This window comes from Sciurus carolinensis, chromosome 16 (genome assembly GCF_902686445.1).
Source record: "Sciurus carolinensis chromosome 16, mSciCar1.2, whole genome shotgun sequence".
In the NCBI taxonomy this organism is placed as follows: Eukaryota; Metazoa; Chordata; class Mammalia; order Rodentia; family Sciuridae; genus Sciurus; species Sciurus carolinensis.
The window spans coordinates 53,337,034-53,360,830 of NC_062228.1; the positions used below are offsets into that span (position 1 = coordinate 53,337,034).

The 23,797-nt window shown below is 49.3% G+C and overlaps 1 protein-coding gene across 1 annotated transcript in view; it reads right to left on the reverse strand.

Moving 5' to 3' along the window:
• LOC124967458 (optic atrophy 3 protein) overlaps nucleotides 1–21,636 on the reverse strand; it is a 38,251-nt gene extending 16,615 nt beyond the window's left edge. The window contains exon 1 of the mRNA XM_047529773.1: nucleotides 21,415–21,636. Coding sequence (XP_047385729.1) covers nucleotides 21,415–21,556 — 142 coding nt within the window. The 5' untranslated portion in view covers nucleotides 21,557–21,636. The remainder of the gene's footprint in view (nucleotides 1–21,414) is intronic.
• Between the last annotated feature and the right edge of the window lie 2,161 nt (nucleotides 21,637–23,797).

A 23,797-nucleotide genomic window follows, 5' to 3' on the forward strand; every position in this document is an offset into this window, starting at 1 on the left:
AACAACATGTAACCCATTTGTTTATGATAAAAAAAAAAGAAAGGAAGCTGTGGAAGCGAACCAGGAGGAAGCCCCCCTGCCCTGCCCCCCACACCTGCTCCATTTAGGAAGGCATTTCCTTCAGCTTCCAGGCCAGGGACCTGGATGAGGAGGGGCCTGTGGTGGCCTCAAAGGATGGAGGCATGTAAGTGGTACATAACTGGATTCCGGGACCCTGCAGGGTCACTCTGACTAATCTCCACAGGGGTGACAGGCTCCTGGGAGACTAATCAGGAAGACCCACATAGGGATCTGAGGGGCCCAGGCCTTCCTAGGAAGCGATGCAGCCCAGGTCCCCTGCCAGCTGGAGGACCCCACTGCTCCTCCTCTCAGGTACGGCCCCTCCCCACCGGGTCCCTCCGTGGGCTCCTGGGCTGGAGTCCACACCCAGCACTCTTTCCTCCTCCACAGCCCTAGGCCTCCTGCTGCAGCCGCGCTGTAAGGGACAGCTCATGAATACTGTCACCTCCTGGAAGCAGGAATTCAAGGGTGAATATAGGGGTGAGGTGGTGGAAGGCTGGGACTCTCTGAGGGGAGGCAATGGGGTGAGGTGGCTTGCAGGTGTGACACTCTTCTGAGCATGTTTTTAAAAATTGCTGGTCTATGATTATATATTAAAAATCAGTGTGGTGTGCCATGACCAGTATTTCTTTCTTTCTTTTGGTCCTGGGGATTGAACCCAGAGGCATGTTACCACTAAGCTGCATCCTCAGACCTTTTTATTTTTTATTTTGAGACAGGGTCTTGCCAAGTTACTTAGGGCCTTGCCAAGTTGCCCAGGCTGGCCTCAAACTTGCGCTCCTCCTGCCTTAGCCTCCCACGCTGCTATGATTATAGGTGTGCACCACAAGGCCCAGCGATGACCAGTATTTCTTTAAAGAAAGTATTTTTTAAATATATACTATAGGGGCTGGGGAGATAGCTCAGCTGGTAGAGTGCTTGCCTTGCAAACACAAGGCCCTGAGTTCGATCCCCAGCACTGCAAAAAAAAAAAAAAAAAAAAAAATATATATATATATATATATTATATATATATATATATATATATATATATATATATATATATATATAATGTAAGTGTATTTGTATAGAATTCTAGAAAATGCAAACAAATCTCCAGAAGACCAGTGGTTGTGTGGAGCTGGGGGAGTAGGGGGAAGGGGCTGGGATAACAGAGGGCACAAAGACACTCCAGGGGTGGGGGTGATGGTTTCACAGGTGAACATGTCTATCAACACTTACCAAATTTGGGCTGGGGATGTAGCTCAGTCGGTAGAGTGCTTGCCTAGCATGCACAAAGCTCTGGATTCAATACCCAGTACCACACACACACACACACACACACACACACACACAAATTGGGGCTGGGAGTGTAGCTCAATGGTCATGTACTCGCCCAGCATGTACAAGGCCCTGGGTTCCACCTCCAGCACCAAAAAACCCAAAACACTTCATACTCCTGAAATATGTATAGTTTATCAGAAGCAATTATATCTCAATAAAGCCACAGAAAATAAAAAAAGAAGGAAGAGAATAAAATAGAACAGGACTAAGTCACCAGGGAGGAAGATGAAAGGGTGCAGCCAGGCGAAGGGCCGAGTTGGGGGGTAGAGGTCCGCTCCCCACAGGGAGAGAAGCTGATCTAAGGAGCCCAGGCTGGCAGCCCCACCCCAGCCCTGCCAGGCTCTGATGAGCTGTTTCTGACCCCCAGGCAGTGTGCAGGTGATCCACCTGGAGACTTGGAGACGCTGTGGCAGTGTGGCCCTGGACCCCAAGGACAACAAGTGGAGCTGCTGTGGGCAGCGGTACCCCTACCATCGTGACTCCCAGAGGTGCTGCTCGCCCAGGGTCAGTGAGTTCCTGGTCATCCCCAAGGATGCCACCCAGTCAGAGCAAGAAGACTGCAGGAAGTACCACCAGAAGGTCTAGGCCCCGGAGGCGCCTTTCCCCCACCTCCCCACCCACCAGGCTTCCGAGTGAGGACTCGGGATTCACCCAGAGGCCCCCTCAGTCTAAGAATCCAAGTGATAGGTCACAGGTTCCCACAGTGGGGCCTCAGGTGCATTATCCTCATATTTCTATGCTTCAGACTCCTCGCCTGCAGAACCCAGCTGGCCAGAGAAGCTTCTAGCTCTGGATGGAAGGGGACGTTCTTTCTGAGTGAGGGAACAGCTGTGCCAGAGGCCCTGGGTTGCTGAGCTCAGCCCCAAATGATCCAGAGCCTCGCTGTACTTTATCCTGCCCGGCAAGCCTTCTGACCTGAGTCCTCTCTCCTGGCTTCCCAGCACCCGAGAGAGGAGAGGCCACAGGTCCAAGGGCGAAAGATGGGTGCTCCAGGACGCCATGACAGCGTGGTTGAGAGCAGTGCTAGGCCGCAGCAGGTGGCCCAGTGTGTGCGCACCGCAGCCCCAAGCGCGGCCTTCCTGTCCTGTGAGGCTTCGAGGCTTTGAAAGGCCCTTCCCTGCCGGCCCCGCCATGAGCCTGGGATGGCGTGAGCGTGTCCAGGAGACCGGCTCCCAGGACTTGTTGGGGAGGCAGCACAATCACGCTCCAAGCACAGCTTCCGTCAGGCTGTGCTGCCGGTTGTGGGCTGGGGACACTGGTGTTCTCCAAGGCAAATTCCAGGGTCCTGTCACCAACATGGTGAGCGTCATGGCTGCCTGGCCTCTGGGCAGCACGAGGCCAACTGTTTTTCCACGTGATGCCATGCTAAGTGGGCAGCCCTGGAGGCTGCAGCTCCCTGTGGGTCATCCCCAAGGTCCAACCAGAGCCAGTTCCTCCAGCCTTTCCAGGAACTGTGCGGCCTTATTTGTTGCATTAAATACATCACATTCTGCCTCATTCACTTGGCTTGATTTTTGGTATGGGGGATTGAACCGGGGTGTCTAACCACTCAGCCACACCCCAGCCTTTTTATTTATTTCAAGGCAGAGTCCTGCCTAGTTGCTTAGGGCCTCTCTAAGTTACTGAGGTTGGCTTTCAACTCACGATCCTCCTGCCTCAGCCTCCGAAGCCACTGGGATTAGAGGCGTGTGCCTCGGCACCTGATTGTAATTCAGTCTGAAATGCACAAGGGATGAGCAGACTGATGGATGGACCATGGTCAGAAATGGCAGGGCGGGTACAGTAGGACATCAGTGGGGAAATACACGACAGGCACGACGGGTTCAACTCCAATCCTTCCAAGGTATGTTTGAAATTTTTCAAAATAAATGTCGAAAAGAAAATCCTGCCTTCTTCTTTTTAAAAATTTTAGAATTTTGAGACAGGGTCTTACTCTATTGCCCAAACTGGCCTTGAAATCATGATCCTCCACCTCAGCCTCCCAAGTGGCTGGGACTCAGGTGTGCATGCCTGTGCCCAGCTCCCTTTCTTTTTAAAAGAGCTGGGGCATTTGTTCCCTTCTATAACTAAGCCCTGCAGCAGACCCCAGAAATGAGGGGAGATCTCTAGGGCTAATGTGGAGAGTGTGGAGAGAGGCCCTTGATACAGCGGGGACGTCACCAGGCTGTCTTGTTGGCTCGGTTCCCAGCCCCGTGGAGGGACTAGCAGCAACACTGGGCAAAGAAAGGCTCAAGAAAAGGAGCCTCAGAGCCGGGGGCTGTGGTACGCAACTAATCCCAGAGCCTAGGAGGCTGAGGCAGGAAGATCACAAGTCAAGGCCAGCCTCAGCAACTAGTGAAACTCTGTCTTCAAATACAAAATAAAAACTGCTGGGAGTAGAGCTCCGTAGCTCAGTAGTTGAGTACTTGCCTCGGCTGTGCAAGGCCCTGGTTGGATCCCCAGTGCCCCCCACCCCCAGGACTTTCTGGCATCGCTGGGCCTCTGCGCCTCAGGGTGTAGCCTGAGGTAAAGCAGGAAGAAATGCTTTGGCTCCTTCAGGGTTAGCTGCTGGGTAATCCAGCGACAGGAAGCCTGGAAGCCTGGGCTTCCCAGGTTACAGTCACCACAGTGTTCCCACTGAGTCTCAGTTTCCGCCTTTATATAATGGGTTCAGTTCTAACCCTTTTCCATAGAGTTGCTGTGTGACCCAGCAATACTGTGCGTCACCTGCTCTATCTAAGGTGACATGAAGGGATGGGCAGTCACTGCTGTTGTCATAATCAGGCCTAGACTGGGGCCACAAAATCTCAAAATGCAAAGCTCTCACAGGAGAGGGAGAAGACCACAAAAAACCACAGGGGAAGAGTTCCTGGAGCCAGGGCGCCAGCACTTCCCAAAGCCTCCTTCTTTCCTCCTGGGAACCCCCAAGGCCACGTCACCTCACCCAGCGCAGTCAGCTCTAAGCTCCACCTCCTCAGTGAACCTGGTCTCTTCCCCAGGAGAGTGGCAGTTAGACACCCCAGGAAGGAGGGACGGCCCTTCTCAGGGCAGGCTTGTAATCAGCATAGGGAGCCAGAAGGGCTGGGATGCAGAGCGGGGAGGGCTTGCCTAGCGTGCAGGAGGCCTCGAATGGATCGCACCACCAAAGACAAACAAACAAACAAACAAGCAAACAAATAAATAAATAAAGGAATTACATACGTAAAAGGAAAGAGAAAATCAGCCCTGGACAAACACCACAATGACTGTTCAGACAAAATCCACGACTGGAAACTAAAATTATTGGGCAGCATAGGCTATCTGCATCAGTTCAAAGTGTCTTCCTGCAGACTTTCATTAACAGAGAGACAGTGACTTTCCAGTGGACACCACCTTAACCAGGTGTTCGAGGTCAAGAGACCCCCGTCGTGAGACATGGTGACAACATGTGGCCCGATGGGAGCACTGAGGACCTGGCACCACCTCTGTGTCTTCTTGCAAAAATGCAGAATCTCTTCCCAATCACAAGAAAATATCCAGACAAACTCAAATTGAAAGACCTTCTACAAAATAATGGACGAGTCAAGGGCTGATGTCATGAAAGAGCAAAAAAAAAAAAAAATAGTCTGAGCAACACACTGATTCATAAAGACAACTAAAGGCAAACTCTGACTGGACAAGGCCCTCGATGGAAAAGGGCATCAGTGAGACACGGTGAATCATGAATGAAGCACACTTAGGCTGATGGTGACGTGCCAGTGCCAACTTCCTGAATCCACTCATTGTACTGAGGTTCTAGACATTTCCATCAAGGAAGCTGGGTGAAAGGTCTGCAGGAACTCTCTACTATTTTTGTAATTTTTCTGTAAGTCTAAAATCGGTTCCAAGTAAAAAGATTAAAATAAAGCGCCAACCCCCAGGCGGCTAGACTTGAGGAAAGGGCTCATCTCCCTCAAGCCCCGGCAAGGGAGAATTCATCCACCCACTGCAGCCAGGGCCTCTGCTTCTGGGAATTTCTGTCACATCTGCCTGCACAGGTGTGAAAGGCCTTGCTGGCCACATTGACCCTGCAGCACACTATAATGATAAGAGGCAGAGAAAGCCCTTACCAGACCTCCCTCAATCTCGGGAATTCCAGAGTTGCTGTCAGCAGCTGAACTAAAGAGGAAAGAAGCTGGTCGGAACATGCTGATGATCACCCTCTCCGATCACGCTGTCAACAGCCATCCAAGGCACAGAACCGTGTGTACTGCTTGCTGTGGTCATGGAAAAAGGAAGCAGTGTGTATCAGTATTTGCTTGAAATACATGGTTTGTGCTTTGTTTTTCATTTTTGTTTTTCTGGAAAAATACACAAGATAACAGTGGCTGCCTCCATGGAGGGGAACAGGGTGCCGAGGGTAACAGGTGGAAGGAGATTCTTCCCTACATACTTTTTTTTTGGTACCGGGGATGGCCCCCAGGGGTGCTTACCCATTGAGTCACATCCCCAGTCCTTTTTTATATTTTATTTAGAGACAGGGTCTCACTGAGTTGCTTAAGGTCTCCATAAATTGCTGAGACTGACCTTGAACTCGAAATCCTCCTGCCTCAGCTTCCCAAGTCCCTGGGATGAAAGGCATGCACCACCACACCTGGCTCCCTATATCCTCTTGAACCTTAAACTATGTGAACTTATTCTCTTAAAAAAATAATTAAGGGCTGGTGTTGTTACTCAGTGGTAAAGTGCTTGCATTTGTGAGGCACTGGGTTCAATTCTCAGCACCATATATAAATAAATAAAGGTCCATTGATAATTTGAAAATATTTTTAAAAATAATAACTAAAAGTTTTTTCAAAACAAGCAAGCTACTCAGGTACCCAGGACTGTGGTTTGTTTAACCTATGGGGTGCATGCACCCACCCAGGGTAAAAGAAGCCAGAGCCATGAGGACAAAGGGGCTGGGGATCAAGGACTAAAGGGGACCAAGTCAATGCAGGCCTAGGGCTGGAAGCACATGACTGATAGTAACAGCCAGCAGGAGGCTGAGACCCAGGCACCCAAGAGTCTGGGATGAGATGCAGGCTGAGCCAGAGACAGGACTTCCGGAGCCAGGCTACTCTGAGAAAGGAACTAAGCCCAGGACCAGAGACTGTAGGGATGACCAGGAGCCCCAGGAACAGTTGACAGGAGGCCTGTCTGGGGCTGTGGCTAATAAGAGATCATGAGCCTGTTTTGACCTTGACCTTGAATTTTAGAGACCTGGCTGGAGTTGCCAGGCAAAATCACACTTCCCACCGAGGTGCAGAGAGGGGCTCTGCTCAGCTGTGAGTCTTGGTCCTTATCAGTCACAGGCTGGGATGACAAAGATCTGAGCCAAGGACATGCCAGCGGCTCTGGACCACACACCCCATTTCAGGAAGAGGAGGCCTCTCCTCTTCCCCCTCTAAAGCCATTTAAAACACATCAGTTGCCTCTCTCTGAGAGTATATGCCTGGCTCCTTGCTCTTTGAAATTCAACCTACATTCTGCTTTCTCTACAAAACTACCCTAATGCAAGATGTCCTATCATATTTCTCTGAAAAAAGTTTTTATAAATTAAAGGCAAATTTTTCATTTGTGATCACAGTGAAAATTTTTCTCTCACAGATTGAATTATTATTATAATTACTACTTGTGCACAACTGACCAAAACAGCATATGTTACACATTTTTTTTTTTTTTTTGGCACTGGGGATCCACCCCAGGGGTGCTTTACCACTATGTTACATCCCCAGCCCTTTTTAAATTTTTAAATTTTATTTTGAGACAAGGTCTCACTAAGTTGTTGAGGGTCTTGTTAAGCTGCTGAGGCTAGCCTCGAATTTGTGATCCTCTTGCATCAGCCTCCTGAGTTGGTGGGATTCAGGGGTGTGTCACCACGCTCGGTTACATTACCAATTTCATGCACAATTATTAACATAAAAAGTACAGTTTCACCAGAAATATAGGCCTTAATAGGTGCACTAGGGATGGCATTCCTGCCATCAATATTTCAAACTATGCATCACTGCATGACCAGAGAGGGACCAAAGATGGATTTTATTTTCAAATGTTTTTTTCCCCTATAATTTCTTTTCCATTGAAAAGGGAAGGAAGGAAGACCCAGAAGAGTCCTTGGCAAGTCAGGTGAAGTGGCAGACCTGGAAAAGAGCCCTGCAAACCCTTGGGGGCAGGGGAGCACATGAGCCACCACAACCCAGCTGCCTGCCAAGTGCCACATGGGCTGGGAGACCGATGGCCGCATTCTCTAGGCTGGCACAGCCAGAACAATCTCAGTGTCCACCAACAGGGGCCTGGCACACCCAGGACATGCCAGCCGCTATGAAAAGAAAGTGGGAGCTCTGAACAGGACTCGCGTGGAATGTCAAGGGATGCCACTAGACCAAAGCACAGGTACAGAACGGAGGAACAGCAGACTACCATTTATGTGAATTAAACAGTTACACCCCACATATGCTTGATTACCTCTGGAAGGTGGCTGGGGTGTGGTCTTTCCAACCTCAGACTTCTTACTCTCCCCGCACCCTCCTGCCCAGTCACACCAGAGCCCAGCAGGCACTCTCTGGCCTCAGGGCCTCTGCACACTGCGCCTTCCTGTCTGAAACGCCCTTTCCCAAACAACCACACTTTCTCACTAACTTCAGTCTCTAATCAAATAATAATTTCCTCAGAGAAGCATTCCTGCACCCAGCCTGACAAGCAAACACCTTCTCCCCCTGCACTGGACCCTTCTTCCTGGTGTTAGGTGTTATTACCACCTAACATATGTAACTTTCCAGGACTAGGGTCGTAGCTCAGTGGTAGAGTGCTTGCCTAACACGTGAGGTACTGGGTTCCATCCTCAGCACCACATAAAAATAAATAAATCAAATAAAGGGTTTGTGTTCATCTACCACTAAAAAAAAAAAAAAAAAAAAAAAAAAAAAGTGACTTTCCCCTTTTTTTGGTACCAGGGATTAAACCCAGGGACATTTACACTGAGCCACATTCCCGGCCCTTTTTATTTTTTATTTTGAGACAGGGTCTCACTGAGTTGTTTGGAGCCTTGCTAGGTTGCTGAGGCTGGCTTTGAACTTGCCATCCTCCTGCCTCAGCCTCCTGAGCCCCTGGGATTACAGGCGTGTGCACCACACCCGGTGCCACACGTTACTTTGATATCAGCGACCCTTAACTCCCAAAGGGCAACAGGAACCTGGATTCTCTTAAGAGTCCAGCTCTGGACACACACTTCTTAATGGCCACGGGAGGATGGCAGAGGACAGCGGCCGGGGTTGGGGAGCAGGTCCTTTCATCACACACCCTTCTGTACCACACCACAGAGCTTCTTCCACCGTGTGCATTGTTTGCTGGCCATGATGTAATTAGATTAAACGATAATGATGAGAACTCTAGAAAGGCCTCCATATTTTACAATTAGACAACATGCTTATAATCAATCCATAGGTCAAAGAAGAAATGACAAGAGGCCAGCTGTGGTGGCACAATTATAATCCCAGCAGCTCAGGAGGCTGAGGCAGAGGATGGCAAGTTTGAGATCAGCCTCAGCAATTTAGTAAGGCCCTGTCTCAAAATAAAAAATAAAAAGCACCAGGGAGGTAGCTATGTGGTTAGAGCACCCCTGGATTCAATCACAGATACTAGAGGGCGGCATAAAAATCACAAGAGAAACTGGAAAATACACAAAACTGACAATGAAGACCTGACGCTTCAGATTTTGTGGGATGCATCTTAAGTAGTGCTTAGAGGGAATTTTTTTTTCTGGTACAGAGGACTGAACCAGGGATACTCTACCACTGAGTTACATCCCCAGCCCCATTTAAAAAGAAAGAAATTAGTTTTGAGACAGTGTCTCATTAAGTTGCTGAGGCTGGCCTGGAATTTGCTATCCTCCGGCCTCAACCTCCTGAGTCACTGGGATTACAGGTGTGTGCCATCATATTGGCTAGAAGGAAAATTATATGTCAATGCTTGCATTAAAAACGGGGAGCTGGCTGTCGCTGGCTCGCCAGTCCCTGGAGGAGGGGGATGTCCTACAGCCCAGCTTGGCAGCTCACATGCCCGCCGTCCTCCAGGCCTCTGGAAGCATCCATTCGCCTTCCACCAGCATGGCAGCGTCCTCCCAGTACCGCCAGCTGCTGAGCGACACCCAGGGAACTGGAACAGCCAGGTGCCCCAGAGCAATCACGCGGATCACTGAAGAGCTGGGGAAGAGAGAGGAGCCCGCGGTGCAGGAGGCCCGGCTGGAGCGAGTGCCTGGCTGAAACCGCGGAATGCCAGGTCCCAGCCGCGCGGCCCGCCTCTCTACCGCCTGAGAGGTGACCGCTCATCGCCCCTGTTCAGATCAGACACTTGTTTTCAAAATGGTAACAGTTTAGTTTTTTCTCCCAAGGTTCACAGTCTCAAACTAGAGGGAAAAGATTCTGAAGTTAATTAGGATTTGCATTTTTAAGTAGTTAGGAATGACCCAGGTTTCGGGGAGTTTTTTTAATTTTTTAAAGCATTAATTTAAAAGATGCATGTGAAGTTATTTTACAGCAAACTGCTATTTGGCTCCAAGATATCAGTGTCTCCCTTTCATCTTTTGAATGCTTTATGTGACCCAAATTGTTCTTTGTTCCTTTTCATAAGCTCACTCGATCCTAAGGACTTTGTTTTAATGCATCCTGACCGCATGCTTCACTTAGCTGGTCCCATGTGCCATATGGGGTAGAGTCTGCTTAATGGCACTTCTTTTTGCTTAAGCATTTACATGACTCTAAGGGCTTTCTTGAAGTCAATTTTAAGAGTGCACAAGTTATAAATGCAGAAGAGCAACCTATCAAATCTAACAAGGACCCTGCAAATTTTCATTCTACGACTGTATGTAGATTTCAGTACTGTGTTTACTGTAAGTTGACCAAAATGTCAGGAAGAAAATGACTAAAACTGTTCGCATCTCTGTATGTATTTATTATTTGATGTAATAAAGCTTATTTTCATTTTTAAAAAATGGGGGGGAGCTGGGTTTGGTGGGGCACACCTGTAACCCCAGGTAGGGAGGCTGAGGCAGGAAAGTCACAAGTTCAAGTCCAGCCTCAGCAATTTAGCAAGACCCTGTGTCTCAAAATAAAAAACAAGACGAACAACACCCGAAGAGGACTAACCAAAAATAAGATTCAGGTGACACAACCACAGGTACAATACGCTTTAGGAAAGTCTCAGCAAATCAAAGACAGCAATATGTTTAAAAAAAAGGAAAAAAGTAACATACCAAACAGGGCTTATCTAAAAATTCGAGACTGGTAAACATTCTAAAAATAAATCGATGATTTTTGCTTGTGGTAGTTAGAACTGTGGCAGCCAGCCTCCACAACGCCCGCTGGAATGCAAGTCCTTGCCACTCTGCCCCAGGGCTATGGACAATCCAACGCAGAAGTGGCCACGAGTCACTCCCAACGCTAGACTGTGAAGAGGTGCCTCTCGGGTTTGTCACTCATTACTGGATCGGTCACTCTGGGGGAAGCTAGCAGCTGGGTCCTGAGTAGCCCCGAGGAGAGGCCCTCGGGAGCAATGAAGCCCTCTGGTCAACAGAGACCGTGCCGGAGGTCTCCCATCAGCCACCATGTGCGGGTCGCCTTGGAAATGGGGCCTACAGCCCAGCAGCCTTTGGCTTGAGAGACCCTGAGCCAGAGCTACAGACCCGCAAGCTCGCTCCCGAATTCCTGTTCCTCAGGAGCCGCAGATGCTTATGACCACATGAAGAAGCACTCCGTATCCCCATTCATCAAAGCAAGTGAGGTGCCATTTTACACCAACCAGAATGGCTAAAATTAAACTGTGAAAACATTAAATATGCAGGTTGTGGAACATGGGAGTCCCAGGGGAACCTCTGAGAGCTGCTCTTCTTTTTTTCTTTCAGTACTGGGTATTGAACCCTGGCCCCTTCCCTGAGCTCCACTCCCTATCCTTTTTATCTTTTATTTGAGACAGGGTCTCCCTAAGTAGCCGAGGCTGGCCTTAAACTTTCGATCCTCCTGCCTCAGCCTCACAAGTCGCTGGGTTACAGGTATGTACCACCAGGCCCCGCCTTTGGGAATTTTGTATAGAATTAAACATACTCTTACCATATAACACAGAAAGTGTACCCCTGGGCAATTTCTCCCAAGAGAAATGAAAATGTCTGTAAGAAGGCTTGTACATGAATGTTCACCAGGAGCTTTATTTGGAATAACCAAAAAACTGGAAACACTCCAAATCTCCACCCTTGGACAGTGATTAAACAAACGCAGCATGAGCACGTTAGAATCACAACTCAAAGCAGCAAATGAGCTCTTGATACGTGAAGCAACAAACAGCTCCAAAGAATCATGTGAACGAAGGTCAGACATTAAGTCCATGCTCTGTGATTCCATTTTGAAGTATAGCAACAGGCAGATGTATAGTGAGAGGTCAGACAGAGTGCCAGGGAGGGAAGGGAACCTTCTGGAGTAATGTTTGATGGGAATGTTTCATATCTTGGATTCTGACTACATGAGTATATGCATTTATCAGCACTCATAAACTGCATTTTACACCTTTAATTTGCATTATATATATATATATTATTATGTATTATTTTGCATTATATTTTGCATTGTATCTCAACAAAAAAAATACATGCAAAAATCAAATGTTAATAATTAAATATAAGTGGCGGAGATTGGGAGTCAGTGGATTTGACATCTTATCCAATGTTGCTTCCTGGAACTTGCTTCTCTCTCTGAGGTATTTCCTCACTCATAAAAGCAGGATAATCATATACTCCCTAATAAGATGGTTAAGATCATTTGTTGAGATAATGGACCACATATTAAATGAGAGCTGTTATTATGGTTAATATGTTATTATCCAGGGTAAACACAGCTTTGAGTCAGTCCCGGTTCTGGTTGCCCATCCCTGAATGGGTTCCAGTCAGCTGGAAACACACCCTCAGAGCATCCCAGGTGTTAACAAAGTTGTGGTCACAGCATAGGCAACAGCTCCTGCAGACCTGGCCCCGTCCCTCCCTCCCTCCCTCCCTCCCTCTGGAGAACATAGTAATGTGCGGTGCGCCATCGCCATGGACATGACTTGTCTGCCTGCAAACACCTGGGGAAATGCCATCTCCCACTCTTGGGCCGAGGGGTTCAGGAGGTGCTAACCCCAGTCATCTGTCTGGCGGCCACGGTGATTGGTGGAAGGGTGGGCCTGAGCCACTGAGAACCAGCCTGGAACTGCAGGGAGGTGGCATCTCCCTCCCGTGGGCACTGGGACTGCTGGGCAGGTGAGTGACACCTTCAAATCTGAGCTCCACCAGCTGGACTTTAGTGTTCTGAGATCTCGAACTTGGCCATAGCCCAGAAGAGTTCCTGGAGCACGGCAGTGACTAAACACAGGTGTGTGCAGTGACTGAATTATATAGTCTCTTAACAGAGCTTAGCATGGACACACCCAGAGAACAAGCTGAGCTTCTTCTACCCCACCCAGACCTGGAGAGGCCAACAACGCAGCAGAGAAGACGTCCTGGAGCGCAGGAGTTCAGCAGTCCTGGGTCCAAGTCCTGGCTCTGCTGCTTACTTGCTGTGTGACCATGGGCTCAGCACTTCCAGTTCCTCTTTTGCAAAATGGGGATCATAAGCCCTGGCTGGCGGGGATGTTCATGCACATTCCAGGACTGCATGAGCTGAAGACTTCCCACAGCCACGTAGCCAGGCTGCCTATGCGGATCCGGGCTGCAGCTGAGCTCCACAGCACCCCGGCTAACTACGCAAAAGAGCCAGGCTGCCTGGCCTGGAATCCTAGTGCCACCAGCACCCCTGTGTGCCCTCAGGCAGGTTACTGAACAGCCTGCTGGCTTCTTCCTCTGTAAGGAGTAGGGACATGGTCGCCTACTTGTGGGCTGCAGTGAGAATAAAGGAACACCTGGGACGCCGTGAGAACAGCCTGGTGCTTCTGAGCACTAGTACTACTGCCTCAGTACCGCCACCCTCTGCTCCCTCAGTGCAGGAGCCAGGACTCGCCTCGCCGACCTCTCCACGGCAAGGGCAGCAAGTGGGGATCTCAGGGCTTCAGGACCTTCTGCCTTGAGGGCTCTCTCTCACCTTGCTGACCCTCCCCACACAAGTATACCAGCTCCGTGCCTGGAGCTCCCGCAGCCCCTTCCAGGCCACGAGAACTGCCAGAACACAAAATGGAAGAAACAGAGTCCCCAGATGACACCACTGAGCCACCAAACCAACTACAGAGATGCCTTCCAACAACAGTCTTGACTTGAGGTTTAAGGTTCGCATTAGGAGTGATGGTGCACACCTGTGATCCAAACTACCCAGAAGGCTGAGGATTGCAAGTTCAAGGCCAGTCTCAAGAATTTAGTGAGACTGTCTTAAAATTAAAAAAAAAAAATTTTTTTTTAAATTTTGTTTTAAAAGGGCTGGGATGTAACTCAGTGGTAGAGCACCCCTGGGTTCAGTCCAAAAAAATTTGCTGACTGGGTTTTCAACTAACTATAGATGAACACAAATGCACATGGAGATATACCAAGGTCAGTAGTGCAGGTAAAGTGCCATTCCCAGTGTGCTTGCCCCAATGGCTGAAGAGTTGAGACCGGCGCCCTCTTCTGTTCAGAGAATTGCTTGCAGCCCAGGCAAGTAGAGTCTTAGATACTCAGGTTGCAAATCAACCACCTCTCATACAAACAAGGGGTTTCTTTTATTTATTTATTTTTTTGGGGAGCGGATACTGGCAATTGAACTCAGGGGCACTTAAACACTGAGGCACACCTCCAGTCCGATTCTGTACTTTATTCAGAGACAGGGTCTCACTGAGTTGCTTAGTGCCTTGCCGTTGCTGAGGCTGGCTTTGAACTCGAGATCCTCCTGCTCAGCCTCCTGAGCTGCTGGAATTATAGGCGTGTGCCACCCGGTCCAGCTGAATGTCATCCCTTCTAGTGGTGTGTGTGTGTGTGTGTGTGTGTGTGTGTGTGTTCTGGCGCATAACAGAACTGATATGACACTCAGGAGAATATAAATAGAGTATAAGGAAATGATCTTCAAACACTGGCACATGTGAAAGTCCAGTATGGAGACTGTTTAAATTGAAAACATCCAGCCACAGCCGGGACCTGCAGGTTTACTCCTGGGCATCTCAGGGGAGCAAACCACAAAGCCACTTTTTTTTTTTTTTTTTTTTTTGTACTGGTTATTGAACTCAGGGGTGTTTTACCACTGAGCCACATCCCCGGCCCTTCTTATTTTGAAACCAGGTCTTGCTAAGTTTCTGAGGTTGACCTCTAACTCGCGATCCTCCTGCTTCAGCCTCCCAAGTCCCTGGGATTACAGGTGTGTATCAACATGCCAGGCCACTTTCCTCCTTTGGCTCACATTCCCTTTGGTTCACCCACCCTCTTGGCAGCCATGTTTACTCTGCGGGGTGTATGCGTCTGCCAGGGTTGGGGCCAGGGCCTCTGCATGCTAAGCAGGTGCTCTACCCTGAGTCACCCAGCCCTTCCTATTGAGTTCTGATCATCAACTGTTGTGTTTGTCATTTCTAGAAGTGCCATGTGGTTCTTTTTCCAATTCCCTTGGAATTTGTTATTTTACCTGTGTTTTATTATCTCTTCTATTCTTTTAACATATAAAGGTACGTATTTTTGCTCCGCACCTGATAATTCCACCATCTGCCATGTGTTCAGATCTCCACCCACGAGCAGTTTCTGCTTCTGCCAAGCAAGGGGTCCCTGCTTTGGGATACGGAACAAACATTGTCATCGGGAGCTGTCGGGATGGACTGCTATGGGAAGGCAGTCACTCAGGGCACAACAAACCTGGTTTCCTTCTCAACTTGCTAGTTCCAGGGCTTTTCAAAGAGAATTCAGGCTCTGAGCCCACAGGAGGAAGTCAGCAGCCACGAGTTCTGAGAAGAGGGTCCACCTCCCCCTGGAGCTGCAGCCGGGGTGCCTTCACAGGGTGTCCCAGTGAGACAGGGTGTGCAGAGGAGGCTCCTGCCCACCTTCCTCACAGCATGGGTCCCCTCCCCACAGACCATGGGAAACTGGAAATGTCCCCAGAGTATCAGTGGCTTTGGTGGTAGGTCCCCTTCTTGGTTCTCTTCCCCTGCTTTCTTTTTGCTCTACGAGGGTTCCCCTCTCTTCTTAGCCTGCCTCAGGTATTCCACTATAGGACAAAAAGTTGATTAAGACAGATGTGAGGGCTGGGGTTTTGGTTCAGTGACAGAGCGCTAGCCTAGCATGGGTGACGCCTGGTCCAATCCTCAGCACCACATAAAAATAAATAAATAAAACAAAGGTATTGTGTCCATCTACAACTAAGAAAAAAATTAAAATACAAAAGAGACAGATGCGACCACCTGTAGTAGTAGATCACATGGTGTGAAAGGCAAATCTTCCTGCTCAATGTATAAACTCTCACTCGAAAAGCATTGCTGTTTTCAATAAATATTGCTGGAAACAAAACAAAACAAAAAAGACAGATGTGAGCATCTTTGGGGGCACTATTCTACCTAGTGTGTGTGTTAAACTGCAGAATCACTACGCTCTACAGGAGTACACAGCAACAAACTAGAGGTTCCCCAACCCACAGCCTCCCTGGAAACTTCGGAAGAACACTTCTGCAAGGAGATCCCCCGCCGGGCCATCGCCAACCTCTGTAACTTCATGCCAGGAACTCTTTGTTTAATAAAATCTGGGGCTGGGGCTGCAGATCAGTGGCGGCGCATCTCCATAGCACGCGTGAGGCCCTGGGTTCCATCCCCAGCACCCAGAAAACACAGAGGAAAATCTCCCCCTCTCAGCAGTGCAGCAGTGACTGCGACTTACGTCTCCTGCTTTAGCTCGTCAGCCAGTGCCACCGCTCTAGCTTGTCCCAGGAAAAGACCATCAGGCCTACCCTGTGGGGTCAAAACAGCGTAGCGCCAACGCTGGATGTGTTGTCATGTCCACAGGGGGGTGTGATCCGGCACACATGGCTGCCACTGGACTCTGGGAAATTGCAACTCCACTGCTGCCCTGGCCAAGGGACTGGAACAAAGGGCAATCAGCAGTGTGAAGATGACAAGAACATAATTTTAAAAGGTGTAACTACAATCAGCAAGGGCACGCCAGTCTAGTATCAACTGTTCCTGACTCAAATGGAGTTCCGGGTCCTTTCAGTCCATGGCCCTGCAGTCTGCCCTCTTACACCAACCCCAGGCCATCCCGCCAGATCCACCCCAAACACCTCTACTGGCTGCTCCCACAAAGAGGAAAAGGAAGGGTTCCCCTCGCCGTTAACACTTTAACCAAGGGATCCAAGTTACTGTCACAAATGATGGGACAAACAGACAGACACCAGCCCCTCCCCACCTAGGGACAGCCTCAGGACACGCCATTTCCTCCCTGGTACTCCTGCCGAAGATGCGCAAGCCAAACACCATTAGGGGAAGCACTTAGGAAACTCCAGGCGGTGGCCCACTACCAGAAAACTGGCTCTTGATGTCAATGTCACAAAACACAAGGGCACGGATACTGTTTAGAGCAGGGTCTGCGAACTCTCTCTGTAATGTGCCAGAGGGCAAATATTTCAGACACTGTGGGTGAAGGAGTCCAGGATCTAACAGCTCAAAACACACCACACTGGTAGGCCAACTGCTTCAACCAGAAGGGAGCAGCAGAGGCTCCGAGGGGTTTCTCCGAGTCTCCTCCATCTGATCAAGGGCAGATCCTTCAGGTACAGCCCAGGTGTCAAGAAACTCCTCCCTGGAATCCCTACCTATCAGGAATGATCAGCACCCATGTGAGGAGGAGACTAGAAATGCCCATCTGGTCCAGACAGGCCATCGCCCGCTCATCTGCACTCCCACCTGCACTGGCTCTTCCTAGGCGGCCCGCAAGCTGCCCTGCCCCTTCAGATCACGCCAGCTTCATGAACAGTCACTTATTTTTCACATGATGCCCTGTGCATGGATCCTTTTTTTTTTTTTTTTTTTTTTGGTGCTAGGGATGGAATGCTAAGGACATGCTCTCCCACTGAGCTGTACTCTAGTCCCAGATCAATTTTATGCTATTGCCTTCTACTAATTGTCTATTAACCTTTCAGGGGTTAATTGTGAAACCATGGAGGGAGAGCAGGGAAGCTCCCTGAACTCCTACATAAGCAAACAGAGATGTAAACAAATAGACCAAAAGTGTTACCATTAAAATTTCTTTAGAGCTGGACATAGCGGCACACACCTGTAATCCCAGCGGCTCAGGAGACTTGAGGCAGGGGGATCACCAAGTTCAAGTTCAAAGCCAGTCTCAGCAACTTAGGTTCTAAGCAACTTAGCGAGACCCTGTCTCAAATAAAAAGCATTGGGGATGTGGCTCCGTGGTTAAGCACCCCTGGGTTCAAGCACTGGTACCAAAAAAAACAACAAAAAAATTGTTTACAAAGACAGGCAGTGCATTGCCAAACTCTACTGTAGATTAAAGGATATAAAAAAAGGTATGATAATCAAATGTAGTACGTGATCTCTGAGCAACCCTGGATTAAAAAGAAGCATAAAAATAAACTATTAAAAGAGTGTTTGGGGGACAACCAAAGAGTTACATATTAAGGAATACTGATATCAATACTATTGTTATCAATGTTATGTTTCTCAGGTGTGACACCTACTGTATAGGAGAAATCTTTGTTCTTAGGAGATGATGGTCTAAGCATGTAGGTGGAATATCATGTCTTCAACTTACTTTCAAATAGCTGAGAGAAAAACAATGTGAATCGACACACACAAACACATGCGTATGAGAGGAAAACATGGCAAATTTGTTGAAGATGAGTAACTGATGAACTGGGTGCTCAAGGGACTCAAAGGAATGACTATACCAGGGGGCTGAAAATTAAAAAAAAAAAAAAAAAAGGAAATAAAGAAAGGAAGAGAAAGAAAAAGAAGGAGGAGAAGGAGGAGGAGGAGAAAAAATAGTCTTTAGAGAGGAACAGCCCTGGAATCTGGGCCCCACTGCACTGGCCTCTTGCCTGCAACACAGCTGCCTACTCCCTGCACTCACCCTCCTCTGCACCTGCTAGAAGGATCCTAGTAAACTAGAACTCGGGCTGGGGTGCAGATCTGTGACAGAGCACTTCCCCAGCATGCACAAGGGCCTGGGTCCCACCCTCAATGTAAAAAACGAAACCACAAATCTACATCTTAGACGGGTCCCTCTCCTGCACAGAACAGTCCAGTGAGTCCTGTGGCCCTCCAAGTCAAAGCATTCACAGTGGCCACCACCCTGCACAAGCTGCCCCCTCTCTCCCATCAGCACTGGTTTCCTCCGTCCACTGTGCCAGGAGCACCCCTACCTCAAGATCTTTGCACGTGCATCCCTCTGGGCGGGAATCCTGAAGATACCCCGATCGCTCTCCCCCTCCAAGCTGAGCTCACAACCTTCTTCCCGATGCTTCTTCTTCCACACCCCCAGTTTTTTTTTTTCCCCAGAGCAATTACTGCTGTCTAGTGCATTTCATACCTTAACAACTAATTTTGCTTTTTGTCTAGTTTCCTTCATGAGAAGCTACCTGCTTCCTTGGGGCTTAGTTTTTTGTCTTTTCCTCTCTGTTATATGCATAATATACACAATAACCATGACTTGGTGCCAAACACTGACTAAACTGGCTCTATTCACCAATTCTCACAATAACACAGTATTGTTTATAACATAAAAGCATATATAGCCAGGTGTGATGGCACACTCCTGTAATTCCAGTGACTCAGGAAGCTGAGACAGGAGGATTACAAGTTCAGAGTCAGCCTCAGCAACTCAGTGAGGCCTCAAGCAAGTTAGCAAAAAATAAAAAGGGATGGGGCTGGAGATATAGCTCAGCTGGTAGAGTGCTTGCCTCCCATGCACAAGGCCCTGGGTTCAATCCCCAGCACCACAAAAAATAAATAAATAAAATAAAATAAAAAGGGCTGGGGATGTGGCTTTGTGGTTAGCACCCCTGGGTTCAATCCCCAGTATCCAAAAAAGAAAAAAAAAAAAAAAAAAAAAAGAATACATAAATGAGGAATAATAAATAGTATCTATTGTATAACAATCTGTAAGGATTCAGTCCCATAAGGGTTTGGTAGTACATTGCCTGAAACAAAGTAAATGCCCAATAAATGTTGCTTTTATACACTATTCATCAAACAGAAGAAGGAACAGGTTCAGAGGGATTCAGTGACTTGCCCAAAGTCACCAACCTGAGAAGGGGTGGGGCCAGGATGCTAATTCATGTCAATTTGACTCAGAAGTCATTTTCTAAACCACAATGCCAAGACATGTCACATTATTAGGAAGAAAGGCGGCAGCAGGAAACAGATGGGGGGTGGGAGTCCAGAGTCCAATTCCTGCCTCGGCACAAGCCTGGTGTGTGACCTCAGCAATTCACTTCTGCCCCCCAGGCTGCAGCTCTCCCTTCTGTGTACCGGAGAAAGTCATCCTCACTTCCTGACAATGGGACAAAATGGCTGTGAGGATCAAATTAGGTAGATAAGATGAAAGCACTTTGGTAACTACGAGACCCAACATTGTAAGACATGTAGCCCTGACCCAGGCTCCACCAAACACGGAAGGGTCAAGAATTCTCAAACTTACAGGAAGAAGGAGGCACTCTGAACCATTTGGCCTTTGCACATGCTCCACCCCCTGCCTCAACACTGTCCCTGTCCCTGTGTTGTCTGGTGCAATTCTCCTCATCCCTCAGTCCCAGTACAGATACCTCCTCTCCCAGGAAGCCCTCACTGAACCCTGTGCCAGGGCAGTGTCCAAGGGGATTCCCCCATCCCAGGTTGGCCCATCTGGGTCGTCACTGTTGATGGATGGGTCTGTCCCCACTGGGCTGCCAGCTCCTTGAGGGTACTAAGTAGGACTGGCTTGGACCCTGTTGTTTTTTTTCCCCCCATACCAGGGATTCAACCCAGGAGTGCTTTACTACACAGCCACGTCCCCAACCCTTTTTATTTATTTTTGAGACAGAGTCGCTCTACGGTGCTTAGGGCCTTGCTAAATTGCTGAGGCTGGCCTTGAACTTGCAATCCTCCTGCCTCAGACTCCAGAGTCTCTAGGATTACAGGTATGTGCCACCATGCCTCGATGGACCCTGCTGTTTCAAAGCTCTGTCAGCACAAGGTAGATAGAGAGATGGTAGTTCCCTAACCCAGCAAGTTACATTAAAGTTCTCTATTTAATGCTTCCACCAGCCTATAAAACATAGATCATCTTTTTAAAGTTGCTTATATTTTGAGCATTTGCTCAAATGCCCTTCATAACTTAGTTCGGGCAGCTCCCCTCTAGCCCTTGGGTCCAATGAACTCCAGGGCTCCCGCCTCCCTGATCACTCTGGGTTGACGCTGACATGTATATTCTAGTGCCTAGAATAAGGCCTGCACAGTCTGTGTACTGAATGAATGGATGGTACATCGGTGAATTAATGAATATACGCATGAATGTCCACACTGGTTTAAATTCCCCTTTTGCCAGATTTAAATCAAATCTCCAAACTCCAGATTTCAACCCACCACCACCAAGCCTCTAATTAGGCCTGTTCTCCGGAGTAACACTAGAGCACGCCGACGTTCTAAGTGGGTGATATATAAGCACTTCCCACCTCAAGGGCAGAAGGGAAATTAAGGCCTGGTGTGAAGCTCTGGGAGCAAAGTCACCGAAGGATGGCTTGGCCAAGGACCCCAGTCGGGTTTCCCCTTAGACCTGCCCCTAGCTCCTCTCAGCCCTGGGAAGCCCCGCCCAAATTACTCCCATTCCCCATACTATTGGATCGTCTTGACGTCAGTCTCCCAGCTTCTTCCTCTATTGGCTGACATTCCAAACTCGCGCGGCGACGCCCCTGCCCACCCCTTACTCCAGGCCCGTCCTCACCATTGGGTTACCACCACGTCCCTCTCACAGAGGCCCTCCCTATTGGCTATAGGACTTTGCCGGTTCGGGCTGTGACTGGTCATGGACAGAAGTCCATCCCCTGAACAACCACCTGAGAGAGGTCGGGAAGTGGAAAGGTTGGAGGGACGTGGGGTCAGACTCACGCTGAGCTGGCGGAAGGCAGATATAGGTCTTGAAGAACTCGCTTCGGCGGGCAGCCTCCTTAATGCGGTTGGCAAGCGGCTTGCTGACCTGCCGGATGCCCAGGTATAGCAGCTTCGCCATGGGGAACGCGCCTACCACCATCTTGGCGGTCGCACTGGGCACGCGCAACCTTGCTGACTGGGCGGGGCGCCTCCGACCTCTCCACTCCTCCCCCGCCCTCCCGTGGCCGTGCGTGCTTTCGTACGTGCGTACGCACGCTCCGGGGTAACTGCAAGGGCGCTCCGTGACGTCACCACGTCGATGCTACCGCCCCGACGTCCGTTTATTGAATATGTAAATTTTGGCGGAAATGAGGCGTCCGGGGGCGGTGCCGTTAAACGGCTCCTCGCGGGAACGTGAATGGATTCTTAATCCTGCGTGGTGTGATGTCACCGCGCTCTTGCGTGATGTCACGTAGTGAGGAACCTTCCTCGCCCAAAGAAGGCTCTTAATAAGTCCTAATTAGGTGTAATGAGCCTAATTACGTCGTCCTCGGCAGGTTAGAGCCCTCACTGGGAGTAAGAGAGGAAACTGGCAGAGTAATTACACGAACCTTGGGATCCCAGGCTCTGCGTTTAGTTGCTGTGTGATAATGAAGGAGGGACTTAACCTTTCTGAACATCAGTGTTCCTGTTTACATAATGGGACCCAATAGCACTTGCCTTATTAGATTATTATGAGGCTTATATGCGAATCTTGAGTATAAAACGTAGTAGTGAGTCACATTAAGTGCTTTTAAATGGTGCCAGAGACATAGAAGGTACTCAGTAAGCAGCCCTTATTGCCCATAGGGGTATGAGCATTACCGATGACTCCGGCCTGAGGGGCATTCCACACCCAGAAGCAGATCGCTACTCCATCCCTTCCCCAGGCAACCGACAAAGAGACCGAGACCAAAGAGACCGAGGCCCGGAGATGGGCAGAGGGTAGCGCAAGGTCTCTCACCCTGCCGAGTTGCTGGCAGCGTCTTGGCTAATAAAACCCGTTCTCAAGCAGCCCCGCTTCCTCCTTTGGAGGGTGAGGGTCCCCAGGGAAATGGCTCAGGAAGGAGTTTAAGGACATGTCCCAGACTGTCCTCCCTTGCTCACCAGGGAGCAAAATCATATAAACAAGGTCAGGAAGGGGTTGATAGAAATTCCCGGATGGTGGAGTGCTGGTGGGTAGTTGAGCGATTGTCTGGAGAGGCAGAAGGACAGAGAAGAGGAAACCCTTCAGAATAGTCGGGGGCCCTCCAGCTTTCCCCAGCATCCACTCTGACTCCCTGAGCTGCTGTCAAGTTCCTGCCATTTGTAATGGTGGCACTGTGTAAACCCAGACACTCTAAATGAAGAATGTGGACTCCATAAAAACAACCCTTCCCAGCATCCCTTCTGAACCAAAATTGTGAGGGAGCTGAGGCTATTTAAGGCCCATCATCCACTTGGGACCAGCCCTCTTCCTATTTTACAGACTGGCCAACCAAGGCCAGAGAATGGAAAGAATTTGCCCAGAGTTCCATAGGATGATCAGGGTGGAGCTCAGACTGGGATTTCTTCAGTCACAGCCCAAGACCACCTTCTGGTCTCTGGGGGTGTTAGCCTGGGGCCCAAGGAACTTATAGTGGACTAAGAAGCCCGATAATGGGATTGGAAACTTCCAGACTTGTTCATGACTCTTTGTTTATAATCAACTATTTCCTTACCTCTTAGGACAGTGTCTGGCACATAGCAGGAGCTCAAAAAAATGTACTGACTGAATGGGAATGAGCCTTTGGTGGGAGAGGGGTGCTGAGGCTTCTGCCTGATTCTCCTAGGAAATGTGTTGGAGAAGTTCCCAGCCCCTGCTTCTCCGTACCAGCAGCTTCATGGTGATGGGACAGGTGGAAAGCCCTCCCTCATGATACCCCCCAACACCAAGACCCAACTCCCTGCAGCTCCGGGCACCCCTCACCCCCGACTCCACCTAGGCCCTCCACGTTTCCTCATTAGGTTCATTCCCCTCTCTCTCCTCAAAGGGTTTCCAGGAACCTCTTCTGGAAACTTCTGGGGCAAGGGTGTGTGTAGGGGGATCCTCACATCTCAGGAGCCTGTTCACACACCCGTGGGGAGAAGGAAGTGAGAAAGCTCTCTTGGGAGGGACCAAGCCTGTCAAAGCCACTGCTTCCTCCTCTCCAGCCTGGTTATAGGATGACAGTCATTCTTAGTGACCCCTGAGGCCAGAGGAGGAAGAGGGACACCATCAGCTGGGGCAGGCAGCTCTGGCCACCCTGGGGCGTGGGAACAGATGCTGAAATGGGGAGGGGAGAGGGAGTCCAGGATGGCCCCAGCACTGACTCACTGGCCACAAGACCTTGGACCCCTGGCC